The sequence below is a fragment of the Lissotriton helveticus genome, chromosome 6 (assembly GCF_964261635.1).
Source record: "Lissotriton helveticus chromosome 6, aLisHel1.1, whole genome shotgun sequence".
NCBI lineage: Eukaryota > Metazoa > Chordata > Amphibia > Caudata > Salamandridae > Lissotriton > Lissotriton helveticus.
Window position 1 is genome coordinate 292,531,697 of NC_136067.1, and position 15,936 is coordinate 292,547,632.

Here is a 15,936-nt window from a genome sequence, read left to right on the forward strand (position 1 = left end):
ACTCTGTGAGATAAATTGTTTGCCTAGAATCACACAATTTGAGACTAGTTCATGGGTCAAACGCATTACAGTCAGGGTGAGTAGATTTTGTAAGTTTTTATAATTTTTCAAGGCCTGAGGCCAAGCACAATGCAGTAACTGTAAAAGCTTACACCGAGAGTGATTCCTTTTCAGAGTCTTCATCCCCTTTAGCAGATGTTGCATGCTGTGACCGAGAGGGCAATAATGAAGCTCTTAGGAATGATGTCATGTATTGCTGAACGCCAGTTTACACATGCGTCCTTTTCAGCAGGGTCATGCTAAACAATGGCGACTGGGAAGTAGAAAGATCTAGTTTAGGTAGAGCATTGTTTTCAGCAAAAACTGCAGTGGGGCAACAAGAACAACTTGTTACTCAGCAGGTCATTTCTCGCCCCACAATTGTAGGTGATCATGAAGACCGACACCTTCCTCATGGGTTGGGGTGCTATCTTGGGCATCATCACAATAAGGGCTAGTGGTCTTTTCTCTTCTAAGAACATCTACTCATTAATATGCTGAATCTGATGGCAGTACATTAGTTAGACCTTTGCGCCCTGTAGACGTGAATTTTCAACAAGGTAGTGTTCATTCAAACATAACATGACGGCAACTATGTTGTACTACACATAGAAACATGGGAGTTTCTCAAACAGACATTTTTGCAGGAGTCCTCTGCACACCCTTGATTGAGAGGTCACGATGTAGGTGCTCAGTAATTGCACCCAATTGTGGGGTATGCCAACAGTCGACCTGTTTGCCTCATACGAGAACACAAAATGCCAATATTTCGCTTTCAGGGTGCCTCACGTATGTAATGCCCTATTGATCTGCTGGTCCGGGGTATTTACATATGATTTTAGCGAATCTGTATGTCTTCAGGAAAATGAAGCAATCACCATTGACCTTAACTCTCATGGCTCCCAACTGGGCTTGACAGACAAGGCTCTCTATACTTCTTGATATGACCCTACCTCAACCCCCGCCTTACAAGATCTGCCCTTAGTTTACTCAGATCTGCTCACATATCAGGGACCGTAAGCACACCCAAACCCTTTGGGCACTCAATATTCTTACTTGGCTCTGAGGTCCTTGATTCTGGATATTCACATCTTACTGTAGAATGCATGCACATTATGAAAGATGCTAGAGAGCCTACCACATGAGCATCTTATGCAGCTAAACGGAAGTGTTTTGTTTTACTTCAGTAACAATCTAAACCAGAGATCTCCAACCTTTTCTGTAATAAGAGCTACTTATGATCAATGAAAATCATCGTAAACTACTAATATTTTTAGTCTTATAATAGTGACCACATTGGGCAAGATTACATTAGAGGCCACCACCTATGCAAGATTGTGAGCAGTGATCACCTTAGTGCAAGAGTCAGGGTTGCCAGGAGTAATGTAAAAAGGTTTTGTACTTTATAATAACTTTAATTGATAATACATAATACCCAAAGCTGCAATGCTCATGGCTCTGATGGAGTGATAATCTTAATAAGTCTCCCCAGTGACACATAAATTATAACTCAATTATCTGTAAAAGTATTTTGGAAATTCAACCATTTTTTCCAAACATCCGTTTGAGTTCTGAAAATAAACACATTCTTATCATGAATACACACTTTTCAGTTTTGGTATAGATATATTAATTCAGCCTTGCAAAATCTTCTAGTTAGTAGCTTGGACTGCACAGGAGACCAACTTGCAGGAAGCTTGAGCGATACCAATACCTCGCATGCTATTCATTTGAGAAGCCTTATCTAAACAGCCCTTGATGGCCACTGTACAAGATATTTGTTTTTGAGCCTTCAAATATCTTGGCTGGCTTATTCTTTAGTATGTGTTACTGTGCAGCTGTAGCTGCCTATTTACAAAACACATCACCACTACTCCGCCTTTAAAATTCCTGTTGTTTGAAACTTTATGGAAAGGCTTAAAGGGAAGATCCATCCTAGATCACCTCAATGTATGAAGTCTCCTTTTGAGCCCCTATGTTCATACACCTTAACAGTATCTCTTCTTAAAGGTGACTTTTCGGGTACCTCTTCCTTCCGCAGAGTAAGTGAACTGCAGACTTTGTCCATTGAGGAGTCTTTTACCCAAGCACACAAAGACAGAGTTGACCTTAGGACATACCCTTGTTTGTTGCCAAAAGTTGTCAACAACTCTGTTGGCTTACCTTCCTTTTTCTACAACTACACACAGCAAGAGCTTTACATACATTAGACTTTAGTAGAGCTATTGTATACCATGTTGACTGTACCAAGTTCACCAGATAAACCAAGCAACTGTTGGTTGTATTTGGCCAGCCTCACCACATCAACCAAATTTCAAAAGCTGATCTTGCCAGGTGGATTTTAAAATTGCTTTCAGAATTGTCATGCCAGTGCCAAACTCACTCCACACAACATACATTCTACTCTCAAGTAAAGTACCTCTACGGCTTCCCAGGCCATAAAGGTAGATTCTGCAAAGCGGGCATTTAGTCTATCCACACATTCACTAAGAATTACTTTGTGAACGTTCATGATCTAATCTTGTACTTCAAGAGTTTGCTCAGGTCCATAATGAAAACGTTCATGAAGACAGTTAAAGACAATCCATTGGCTATATGGGGAATTGAAAAAGACACAGTCATTATTGGCCTTATGCTTACCAGTATAACCTCCTTCTCTGTTTTTCCAAAAGTTAAAATAGCATCTGTCCCACTGCATTGTCCCTAAACTGTTATTGTTTATTTTATCTAATAATGATATCAGTTTTCTGAGTAAGTTTCTTTTGCTGTGCCTGGTACCAATGTAACCAAATTCCTGGACATCAAGAAATGCGTCGGATTCCAAAATAGAATTAATTGTGCTTTTCACGTAATGGGCCGTGTGAGTTATTACACTATTTCTCTAACTCTGGAAATCTTCCAAGTTCACAGTATTGCTTTAAATGGTAGTGATCAAATATTTTGCACAGTTTCCAAGCAGGAGGCATTTACTTTTTACAGAGTTTTCACAATTTGCTGCCGGTTACGATTGGGGTTATTGGCAATTAGAGGCTAATGACTGTTAAGGCTTTCATTGAAATGTCCTGATGATGGTCCCCATGATTTACTAGGGGGTCCGAAACGCCGTCGACCTATTTAGCACCTATATACTAAACGTGATTACTATGTGATGTAATGGTGCTATGTTTACAAATTCTGCACAAACTGTATTTATGACAGAAACGTCCGTTTGCCTTAAAAAGCCCTTCTTTGCTCTGTATATTCACCCTCTGTACCCGTTCTGTTAGTGCTGGGCACAGGCTTGTGTACCACACTGGTTGAACTGTGGAAGGTATTTCTTGTTTTGATGACATATATTGAGTAAACTTTAAAGACCACTGTCCGGCTGGACATGTCACTCGCAATATAGATTGATTCTGTCTATATTTACTTTTCAAGTATCGTCTGTATGCATGGGACCATTGTTGCATGTACAAACTTACCCCTCCAACAGGTGGTGGCCTCTAAGAAGCCTCCCTGCCTGAACCTGCAGTGTTTGTTCTGACATTGGATCTCCCAATGAAAACAATAGGTCACCCAACGCCAAACCTGCACCCGGCGGCCCCTGTGTCAGTGTGGTTGCACCTTGTGTGCTAACTTGGATCCCCCTTTGCCCTGAGCTTAACTCTCTGAACTTTGCTCCCTCAACCAAGTGGCTTGCCCAATAGCAGTCACCAACCCACTGCCCCCTAGCCCCATAGGCTAACATTGGGCCTCAGCACACTGCACCCGGCCTCCCTAGTGCCTCTGATGGTGCTTTTGAGTGCATTCTTGGGTGAACCCTTGTTTTAACCCCAGAAACTCAACCCTAAAGACAGGTTGCTTACCTGCAAACAGATAATCTAATTTTCTCCCTTGGATTACATTGACTGTTTCCCCTGAAAACGTTCCAAGTTTTGAGTTGTGTTTATATGGAAACCTAAGCAACTGTGTTTTAATGCAGAACTGTTTTACTTACCTTTTGTCTAGGAAATGTACCAGTCTGATAACAAGGGTTAGTACACAAAAAGTAATCTAAAAAGTACTCTGAAGAGTAATCTGAAAAGTAATTACAAATTCCTATTGTCTATAAATATTTTACAAACCTGTAACAGTCAATTTCATCCAGCTTGCTTGTTTTGAACAACCTGCTTTGAAAAATGTAATTATCTGTATCAAGTCCTGCTTGGTTCTAAAAATAAAATGCAACTTAAGAACTATTTTTGATACATGTGACATTATTTCTTGCCTGAGTGTGTACAATAAATGCTTAACTACCCTGATAAAGCCTTACTGCTCGCCCACACTACAGTAAATAGAGAGTACGAAGTTATCTACTTTTACCTCTGTAATCCTTTTGGGATCCACTGGACTCTGTGCACAGTATATCTGACTTTGGTATAGTGTATAGAGAGCCTGCTTCGTACACTTATGGCTTGTTTTTTTGGGGGGAAGACCCGGTACTCTGCATAACAATAAACAATAGGGACAGATTTAAATGTATTCATCCGCATCATCCTGTAAAAGTCTTTAAAAAAGTGGAAGACTTGTTCAGTGGTGTGGTATTGCTATATCAGTCGCCCAGGACAGCAAGTTTTCATAATTATTTTGTCCAGTTGACAAGTAGTACAGGCCCAACTCCCTGCGACACAAACCCCTTTGCTGCCAGTTTACAACATCACAGTCTGGCTGTGGTTTTGGATTATCTGCGACTGAGGCTAGATTTGCATTTATATATACAAGTGGTTCGAAATTTTATATATTATTCATTCATGAAAAACCTGTATTATTAGAGCGGGCACTCTGAGCAAATGAAGTGTTTTTACATTGAGCTGTATTACTGTTAGTTGGTCAAATGTAAAACATGTACACGTTAATTAAATTATGCTATCTGAAAATGTATAATTTCCCAGTATGCTCCCTAATATATGCTGATACATGCAAAAAGAGGTTTGTCAATTGTTTGCTTTCAAACTAAAAGGTCCCCCAAAAATTGCATCTTGAAAATAAATAAATCTCTAAACTGTTTTGAGGCATCGTCCTGGAAAATGTGTTTGATGCATGCCAATAATATATAGAAAATTAGTATTTGAGAATCTGTGTACAACTATTACAGGCAACATCAAATGAAATTATTATAGGAAGTTATTGTAGGAAGCTGGCTCTTTATATAATATGCCAAAGTAAGGTATAGTGTGCACAGAGTCCAGTGGCACCCCAAGGTAGGCCGAGGTAAAAGTAGATAATACCTTATTTCTCTATTTGTGGTTGTATGGGCGAGCAGTAAGGCTTTATCAGAGGGGAGTGTTAAACATTTGTTGTACAGGCTCGGGCAAGAAATGAGTCACACACTCAGACCAGTTGTTTTGTATAAAAATAATATTTAGTTGTATTTATTTCCTAGAACCAAGCAAGCCTGGCACAGGTAAGTATAAATTATACTTTTCAAGGCAGGTTGAACAATACAAGCAAGCTGAATGAAAATGACTTTTGTTACAGGGTGATAAATACTTTGAATTCAGTTGAAACTACTGTTAGATTACTTTTGATTACTTTGCAGATTACTTCGTAAATTACCTTTTCTACTCAGTGTGATATGCCTAGATATCACACTGGGGCACTTTCTACAAAAAGGTAAGTAAATCAACTTTTGTACATATGCAGTTTCTAAAGGTTTCATACAAACCAACTCCACACAAACCCATTTTCACAAGAAAGCAGTCTATGGGGTCCTTTGGGAGAAATCCATGTGATCGGTTTAACGGTAAGTACTTGGGTTTGGAAGTTGGTTTTCTGGGTTAGAACAAGGGCTCCCCCAGGGTCAAGGGTGCACTCTCAAAGCACCCTCAGCTGCACTAGGGCGGCCCTGTGCAGAGTGCTGAGGTCCAGTCTTATCCAATGGGGGTAGGAGGCCTGTGGTTGGTGGCTGCTCATGAGCAGGCCACAAGGTTGTGGGAGCAAAGCTCTAGGACTTACGCTCAGGGCAAAGGGGGATCCGATTTAGCACACAAGGTGCACCCACAGCGGACTAGGGTGGCCGGGTGCAGAGTGCCGTTTTGGAGTTGGCTGCCCTTTTCAATGGGGGATGGCTGGTTTTGGATTTTTTGCGGCTGGCTCTGTCCAGGAAGTCTTCCGGGAGGAACCAACAGCTGGGCAGGTAAGTTGGAGGGCTCCGGTACCTAGGTGCACCTCCAGTCCTCTTCTCCAGGGCGCAGGGAGGATGGATGCTGGGGTGTCTTTTGAGGGTAGATTTCATCTTACAGGCCCACTCGCGTTGTGGAGTGTGGGGGATTCTCCATGCAGAGGCTGCAGGTGATGTGTGGGAGTCCTGGAGGGGTCAACCCACAGTGGACGCGGACTGGAGCGACGAGGGACCTAGCTGCGACTGGTGGGCCTCTGAGTCAGGCCGTAAGCATCGGATGCATTGGTGGTTCCAGGTGTTGGGTTTCTTTGTCCTCAGCAGGCTTAGTCTGTCTTTGCAGTTTCTTGTGGACAGAGCTGCTGTTCACAGGAGATCCGGTCTTTGTTGAAGGCAGTCAGTCCTCCCAGGGGTTCTGGAGGTCGCTGGCTGCAGGACAAGTGGACCTTTGGTGCAGGATCTCTGGAAACTGCAGACGGACCTGTAGGGCTGGGGCCAAGTCAGTTGTTCTCTGCAATCTCCTCTGCTGGGCGTCCGCTTTCGTCCTCCTTCTTTGTATGTTGTGGGAATCTGTCTTCTTGGTTCAGGGCTGCCCTCTAAATAATGTATTTAGGGGGTGGTTTAAGGGTTTCGGGATCAGTTGCCAATGGGCTACTGACCTTAAGGTGACTTCACCCTTGGTGTGCTCACCCCACAAGGGGGAGTGGGCACAATCCCTATTCCTGATTGGAGAGTCCCTCCCATTTGCAAGATGGCGGGCACTGAAGAGTCGGCTTCACCTCGCCTCCCCCACCTAAGGGATGGGGTTAGCAGAGGTGGGCACACTTCCTTGGCTGTTATAATTTTTCCTGCCAGAAAAGGAGCGGAGAGAGGAAGGAGGCCTGCTCCTGATAGCAGGAGAGGCTGGGGGTCGCATTACAAAGGCAGGAAGGCCTTTGAAGCTGCCCTGCCACAAATGGCTCTTCCTGGCGTGGGGGAGGTGTGACCACCTCTGCCCAGAAAAGGCTTTATTTCTGGGCTCAAGGAGCGAAGGCTCCCACCCCAGGGATACAGAAACGAGTCTCGTGGCTGAAGTTTACAAGTCAGGGAACCTACCAGAGGATGGTCGTTTTTCAGGTGGCATCTCTAAAATGGCATCAGTGTGGGTTTATTATGCTGAGAAGTTTGATGTCCTGAGGGATTCCCCCCCCCTTTTCAGAGCTTCATAGGAAACCCTTTTCACTCATCTTTCTCGACTGAGCTGGTTGTACTCGTGTGTGATTAATATTTCCTTTAGGGATCAGTACTTCCTGGCTCTCACAGATCCCTTTTGATCCCAAGTGTGTAGAAGAAGTAATTGGATGTCATTGGTATACCTTAACAATGTCATGCTTAAAGATTGAATCAAAGGTGCCAAGGGACTGACTTGTAGGCTGAGGAGGAATGGGGAAATAAAATCGATCTCTGTGGAACTCTACATTCTAAATCCCTGACTGTCGAGATATAAGATGGAGAACACACTCTAAAAGTACAATGAGTCGGACAGTCCTGCAGCCAGTCAAGATTTATTTTCGGACTTGAGTTCTCAATTACTTTGCTTTGCTTACTAAAAGGCTGTGGTTGATGGTGTTGATCCCTGCTGAGAGGTCAAATATAACCATGGTGACAACACCACCAGTCAAAGTAATCCATTGGTTCATAATGCAATGTAATCTCCTTCTGCATTTGTATTCTGTGTAAGAAGAATTTGCTTTAGCCCTTTTAAAGGGAAAGTAATATTCTACTGTAATTGCAGTTGAATGGTTGCCTGAGCAAATTAGAGCAATATTTTGTAATCTAAGTAGGATAACAATATTGTTATAATCCTCTGTGCCCCGGCACTGTAATGCAGTAAATAATTTTGTATTTCATCTAATGCATAATAAAGAATGATCCTATTTTATAATCCATAATAAGGCAAGGTAGTCTAGCATAATCACCTCATGTATTTTATGCAGGGTAAGGACATTAAAATAATATTCTGAAACGGGTGCAGTCAATACTGATGCAATTTGTGCTTCTGCTTCCCTTTATGTATCTGTTCGATACATGCCTGGCACGGTACCTACATGTGCTGTGCGTGTTCCTGTGTGTTAGGGTTGCTGGCACTTTGCTCCATGTGCTCCAGTGTTGTAGATATTCCATGCTTTATTGAAGCTTGCAATGCTGATGTGTATGCTGTACTAACTCAGTCTACTAGGGAAATCTTGTGCGGTTGCAGCTAATGATATACTTGATCTGGTGTCTTCTTGAAGCTTGTAGATTCCTTACAAAAGAATCCATTCCTATCTTGAAGTTTAGGTGACTATATCGTTAAGGTAATAGTAATTTTAGAATGTCACTAAATGGTTCTTATGCGGTGCACCAATTGAGGTATGCTCAAACTTTAGGTCTTCTGTTGTGCTATGTAGAATTGGCCACACCAAGCCAATTAATGGCTCAGCTGTTAATTTCAATTGAATGCGCCAGTAAATCTGTATAAGATTTAGTAAACTTGAAAAGCTTACCGTTAAGCTGAAATTCAATTGTTGTTTTTTGTACAGCGGAAATGCTGCCCATTAATTTCCTTTAAATCCAAAATGCTAATAACTTTCATTGCATTTGAAAACTGTCCAAACCAATAGCTCTAATGGTATTTGTTTTCTTTGCTCCAGGTTCGACCTGTGGATGAAATGAATCATGATTTTCAAGCTCTTGCACTAGAATCCCGGGGAATGGGAGAGGTAAATAGCTTTGTGGGTGTGTTCTTAATATTTGAATACGAAGTATATTCGAAACAGAGTGAGAGAGGGCACAAACAATGCTGTGTGCTGGTGAGGATGAAACCACTGATGTTTTGTTGATGGCGTTTTTCTGACAGTATCAGTCAATTATCTATTTTATGATATTTCACTTTTCAGAATGTTACACTTGAAAAGGCCGATGTCCAAGATGATCTTGACATGAGTTACCCACGTTGAATGTACTTGGCCCATGCACAGCTTTACAATGATTGAGCATGTGGACATTTGGATCTGCCTTTTCACCATAAGACATCACAGAGAAAAATAATTTCGCAGTTTTTCTTCCTTTAAATTGAAATCCACTTGAAGTAAAAGGTTACGTGTTGGTCTTTTCCTGAAAGGACAATTTCAACTTCACACACCCTTTGTAATGGTGTTTTGTACATTTTTTTTTTTCTATAGAAATTCATTGAAACCTAATGCTACCACCATACCCTTAACCTTTGATCCTAGCTCAATTTATAATCTAAAAGTTTACAGAAATTAGGTTTTGACTGTCTCCAGCATTCACCCAGATTGTTAACAAGGACCTCGAACCAATACCTAAGCTTGACCTCAGCTATGACCATGACTTTAATCTTAATGCTATCCCTCATCCCTACACTGACCCTAACATAACATTGACCGTGAGCCATAATGTGAGAGAAGTTGGCCTAATGGCTAGAGCATTCGACCTCAAATCTAGGGAACCGGGTTCGAGTCTGGGCAATGACGCTGAACATCCTGTGATTCTGGGCAAATCACTAAATCTCCCTGTGCCCAACAAAAATGAATGTGTCCTCATGTAACGGTGCTATGTAAAGCGCTCCGATACCTGATCCCTTCGGGTCAAGTTCGCGCAATATAAAACTCCATAAAATATAAAAAAATAATGTAACCTTACCCAGTACTACATTTTGTCAGCCAGATGGGACTTCTTTATCTCACTCTTAAGGTTCTTTTTCCATCCCTGCTTTCTCCTTTTTTCACTGTTTTCACATATTTCACTTCCTTCTCCTCTCTAAGTCTTCTACCTTATTCACTTTTGCTTTGAGCCTGTCTAATGATAAAATTTAAGTACTTTTGCCCACACCTGTACAAATGATGTACTGCTTGGAACTAACCTCTATCTTTCATGTTTTAACCTAATTTCTCTGTAATCTGCTGGGATGAAGTGATGGGATTTGGAGTTTGGCATGTGGTGCTCACACAAATTATATTAAACACTTACTATGCTTCTTTCCGTGAAAACAACTCTATTGAAAAAATAAATATTTAAGCTTTTTAAAGAAAAATCTATTTTTATAAAAGAGGACTTATGATTTTACTCAGCATTCATCTAGTTATTCTCATTACTTAATACCTATAGACAATGTGCAGAGCCATCTCTATATTGATTATTTATATAAATGTGAGCACAATAAGGCCAGATCAAGAGATTAAAATTGAGGACCATGCTATGTAGAACTGCAAAGAGTCATAATGATGAACTCTCATCTTGTTTGTCCTTGCCTCACCGCTCATTTTCTGCTGCCCCTCCCCTCAAGTCACCCTTTCCTGTATGGACAGTGTCAAGAAAAAAGAGCAACATTTAATGTTCTCATCTGTATCGGTCTAAGCCACCATTTCCACTAATGTGGTTGATTGAAATTTATCCACTTAAACATAGCCATTAAAGATTCTTCTTATGATGAGGCTCGCTCCTCTTCCATTGACTGCCTGTAATCCTTTCTATAGCAATCCTAGCAAAATGAGTGTGCATAAGAATGCTTATTTTGGGTTAATATAAAATCTCAAAAGGGCAGTGCATTGTCACAGCAATGTGATTTCAGTCTGTCTGCCTTGTACCTCTGATCAGAGTCATCCAGCTTTAGAAAGCCTGCAGAATTAGGATCAAATTTGAGACATTTGTGTCATATGGTAAGAATAAATGCATTCACTCCTCTTTTTGTAGGGTATATTCATGAAAATACTCCGAAAACCATCATGCAAAAATATATGCTTTGTACAATACTGTTCACTTGTCTCTCCATGCTTAATTCAGCTAACATTATCTGTTGATTGTCCCATTTTTTCCAGTCTGTCGTGTGTTAGCCTTGTATGTTGTAAAGGGTTTGTAAATGCGAATGATGCTTCCTACATCCTCCTAATCTTATCATCCTCTCCAGTATCATTGATTCTTGTTGATGAAAGTTGCTTCATCTTTTATGCATATGTTGACCACCACTGCGAACCCTAGTATGCAGTAGAAAACTACACAGCTGCTCATGATCCTGGGCTTGGTCTTCACTAATGTCTACAGCTGTTAGTACTACTGGCGTTAACAAAAAGAAAAAAGATGTTTTCTTTGAACGCTACCATAGTTCACCTACACAAGTACTGTTTATCAGTCCAGGGTTTTACAAATCACCTTCTGTAAGTACTCCGATGTGCTTTTGATGCCCTCTACTGTGTAGGGACAATGGATCTTGCACATTCCAAGTGACCTAGGTGTTTCTGTTCTGTAAGTCACAACGTTGGCATAACTCTACAAGGTGTGCTGTCTCACCCATGGGTGAAACGAGTGAACTTGTTTCAAATGCACCAGCAATGAAGGTGAAACACCAGTTATTATAACCCTGCAAAACACTATTCAGTGTGTTATTGACCTAGCGGTATTGCTTTGGGTTATTAGCAATCCCACAAAGGGATCAGGGGCTCCGTGGTAATAGTAACAAACCTTATTTCATTATTTAAAGTATCACACACAACTGTACTAAGAAGTATGAATACTTTTAAGTAAAAAGTATTTATTACTTCAAGAATAATCTGTTTCTCAGTACGTCTAAAACAACTACTCAGAATATTGAACATTTCTAACAAGTTTTTAACATGTCATTTAAAATCTAACATCCTATTTCTGTGCACTACACTAAGACCGCATGGAAGGCAGAGCAACTTGCAATCTAGAGTTTCTTAGGGAGAGGAGACGCACTACATACCTTGTTGATAGCAAAGGCTGTCTTTATCAGCAAAAATGCGAAGACCGTGTTCCCCACGAAGGGCAACCACATGCTGCAGTAGTAGTCAGTTGGTCTTCCTGCAGAAGTCTGCTTTATCATGCGAGATGTAGCATCTGCAAAGTGTGCTGGCAGGAGGTGAGACCGTCTCTGGCAGAATCTGTGGTGATAATCTGGGGAAAGGACCTCTCGTGTTAAGTGGCAGTCCTTATGCACTAGACCAGGGATACTCATAGTACGGCCCGGCAAGCCTTCCTGGGCGGCCCACGGACCTTGCAGACACCTGTGTTTAAAAATAAATAAATCAATAGTGTTCGCAAATACAGCCGCAGCAGCGCGGACTCAGACTCTGCGGGGGCCGGGGGATTCCAGTATTGTCAGAGGGGAGCTGCAGGGGCCTAAGAGGTGAAATTCAACAAAGCCTCATTAACATGTAAATGGTCTTTTAAAGACCCATGAAGTACTTGGTGCGGCTGTGTGTGCGCGAGCTGAGGAAGCTGTCGCTGCCCGGGCTGCACACGCGCGCACACACGCGCGCACACACACACGCACGCGCGCACACACACACGCACGCGCGCACACACACACGCACACACACACACGCACGCACACACACACGCACGCACACACACGCACGCACACACGGAGGGAGGGAGACACGGAGGGAGGGAGACACAGAGTGGGAGGGAGGGAGACACGGAGTGGGAGGGAGGGAGACACGGAGTGGGAGGGAGGGAGACACGGAGTGGGAGGGAGGGAGACACGGAGTGGGAGGGAGGGAGACACAGAGTGGGAGGGAGGGAGACACAGAGTGGGAGGGAGGGAGACACAGAGTGGGAGGGAGGGAGACACAGAGTGGGAGGGAGGGAGACACAGAGTGGGAGGGAGGGAGACACAGAGTGGGAGGGAGGGAGACACAGAGTGGGAGGGAGGGAGACACAGAGTGGGAGGGAGGGAGACACAGAGGGAGGGAGGGAGACAGAGTGGGAGGGAGGGAGACAGAGTGGGAGGGAGGGAGACAGAGTGGGAGGGAGGGAGACAGAGTGGGAGGGAGGGAGACAGAGTGGGAGGGAGGGAGACAGAGTGGGAGGGAGGGAGACAGAGTGGGAGGGAGGGAGACAGAGTGGGAGGGAGGGAGACAGAGTGGGAGGGAGGGAGACAGAGTGGGAGGGAGGGAGACAGAGTGGGAGGGAGGGAGACACAGAACAGAGGGATGGAGGGAGACACAGAACAGAGGGATGGAGGGAGACACAGAACAGAGGGATGGAGGGAGACACAGAACAGAGGGATGGAGGGAGACACAGAACAGAGGGAGGGAGGGAGGGAGACACAGAACAGAGGGATGGAGGGAGACACAGAACAGAGGGATGGAGGGAGACACAGAACAGAGGGATGGAGGGAGACACAGAACAGAGGGATGGAGGGAGACACAGAACAGAGGGAGGGAGGGAGACACAGAACAGAGGGAGGGAGGGAGACACAGAACAGAGGGAGGGAGGGAGACACAGAACAGAGTGGGTGAGGGAGACAGAGTGGGTGAGGGAGACAGAGTGGGTGAGGGAGACAGAGTGGGTGAGGGAGACAGAGTGGGTGAGGGAGACAGAGTGGGTGAGGGAGACAGAGTGGGTGAGGGAGACAGAGTGGGTGAGGGAGACAGAGTGGGTGAGGGAGACACAGAGTGGGTGAGGGAGACACAGAGTGGGTGAGGGAGACACAGAGTGGGTGAGGGAGACACAGAGTGGGTGAGGGAGACACAGAGTGGGTGAGGGAGACACAGAGTGGGGGAGGGAGACACAGAGGGAGGGAGGGAGACACAGAGGGAGGGAGGGAGACACAGAGGGAGGGAGGGAGACACAGAGGGATGGAGGGAGACACAGAGGGATGGAGGGAGACACAGAGGGATGGAGGGAGACACAGAGGGATGGAGGGAGACACAGAACAGAGTGGGTGAGGGAGACACAGAACAGAGTGGGTGAGGGAGACACAGAACAGAGTGGGTGAGGGAGACACAGAACAGAGTGGGAGGGAGGGAGACACAGAACAGAGTGGGAGGGAGGGAGACACAGAACAGAGTGGGAGGGAGGGAGACACAGAACAGAGTGGGAGGGAGGGAGACACAGAACAGAGTGGGAGGGAGGGAGACACAGAACAGAGTGGGAGGGAGGGAGACACAGAACAGAGTGGGAGGGAGGGAGACACAGAACAGAGTGGGAGGGAGGGAGACACAGAACAGAGTGGGAGGGAGGGAGACACAGAACAGAGTGGGAGGGAGGGAGACACAGAACAGAGTGGGAGGGAGGGAGACACAGAACAGAGTGGGAGGGAGGGAGACACAGAACAGAGTGGGAGGGAGGGAGACACAGAACAGAGTGGGAGGGAGGGAGACACAGAACAGAGTGGGAGGGAGGGAGACACAGAACAGAGTGGGAGGGAGGGAGACACAGAACAGAGTGGGAGGGAGGGAGACACAGAACAGAGTGGGAGGGAGGGAGACACAGAACAGAGTGGGAGGGAGGGAGACACAGAACAGAGTGGGAGGGAGGGAGACACAGAACAGAGTGGGAGGGAGGGAGACACAGAACAGAGTGGGAGGGAGGGAGACACAGAACAGAGTGGGAGGGAGGGAGACACAGAACAGAGTGGGAGGGAGGGAGACACAGAACAGAGTGGGAGGGAGGGAGACACAGAACAGAGTGGGAGGGAGGGAGACACAGAACAGAGTGGGAGGGAGGGAGACAGAGTGGGAGACAGAGTGGGAGAGAGGGATGGAGGGAGACACAGAGGGATGGAGGGAGACACAGAGGGATGGAGGGAGACACAGAGGGATGGAGGGAGACTGTTCTGTGTCTCCCTCCATCCCTCTGTGTCTCCCTCCATCCCTCTGTGTCTCCCTCCATCCCTCTGTGTCTCCCTCCATCCCTCTGTGTCTCCCTCCCTCCCTCTGTGTCTCCCTCCCTCCCACTCTGTCTCCCTCCCTCCACTCTGTTTCCCTCCCTCCCACTCTGTTTCCCTCCCTCCCACTCTGTTTCCCTCCCTCCCACTCTGTTTCCCTCCCTCCCACTCTGTTTCCCTCCCTCCCACTCTGTTTCCCTCCCTCCCACTCTGTTTCCCTCCCTCCCACTCTGTTTCCCTCCCTCCCACTCTGTTTCCCTCCCTCCCACTCTGTCTCCCTCACCCACTCTGTCTCCCTCACCCACTCTGTCTCCCTCACCCACTCTGTCTCCCTCACCCACTCTGTCTCCCTCACCCACTCTGTCTCCCTCACCCACTCTGTCTCCCTCACCCACTCTGTCTCCCTCACCCACTCTGTCTCCCTCCCCCACTCTGTCTCCCTCCCTCCCACTCTGTCTCCCTCCCTCCCACTCTGTCTCCCTCCCTCCCACTCTGTCTCCCTCCCTCCCACTCTGTCTCCCTCCCTCCCACTCTGTCTCCCTCCCTCCCACTCTGTCTCCCTCCCTCCCACTCTGTCTCCCTCCCTCCCACTCTGTCTCCCTCCCTCCCTCTGTTCTGTGTCTCCCTCCCTCCCTCTGTTCTGTGTCTCCCTCCCTCCCTCTGTTCTGTGTCTCCCTCCCTCCCTCTGTTCTGTGTCTCCCTCCCTCCCTCTGTTCTGTGTCTCCCTCCCTCCCTCTGTTCTGTGTCTCCCTCCCTCCCTCTGTTCTGTGTCTCCCTCCCTCCCTCTGTGTCTCCCTCCATCCCTCTGTGTCTCCCTCCATCCCTCTGTGTCTCCCTCCATCCCTCTGTGTCTCCCTCCATCCCTCTGTGTCTCCCTCCATCCCTCTCTCCCACTCTGTCTCCCACTCTGTCTCCCTCCCTCCCACTCTGTCTCCCTCCCTCCCTCCCACTCTGTCTCCCTCCCTCCCACTCTGTCTCCCTCCCTCCCACTCTGTCTCCCTCCCTCCCACTCTGTCTCCCTCACCCACTCTGTCTCCCTCCCTCCCACTCTGTCTCCCTCCCTCCCACTCTGTCTCCCTCCCTCCCACTC

General features: G+C 45.9%; 1 protein-coding gene across 2 annotated transcripts in view; it reads left to right on the forward strand.

Moving 5' to 3' along the window:
• Positions 1–15,936, forward strand: part of PUM2 (pumilio RNA binding family member 2) — an 893,995-nt gene that overhangs the window by 17,013 nt on the left and 861,046 nt on the right. For both annotated transcript variants that reach the window (XM_078647736.1, XM_078647737.1), the window contains exon 2: positions 8,848–8,916. In XM_078647736.1, the coding sequence (XP_078503862.1) occupies positions 8,866–8,916 (51 nt within the window). In that variant the 5' untranslated portion in view covers positions 8,848–8,865. The remainder of the gene's footprint in view (positions 1–8,847; positions 8,917–15,936) is intronic.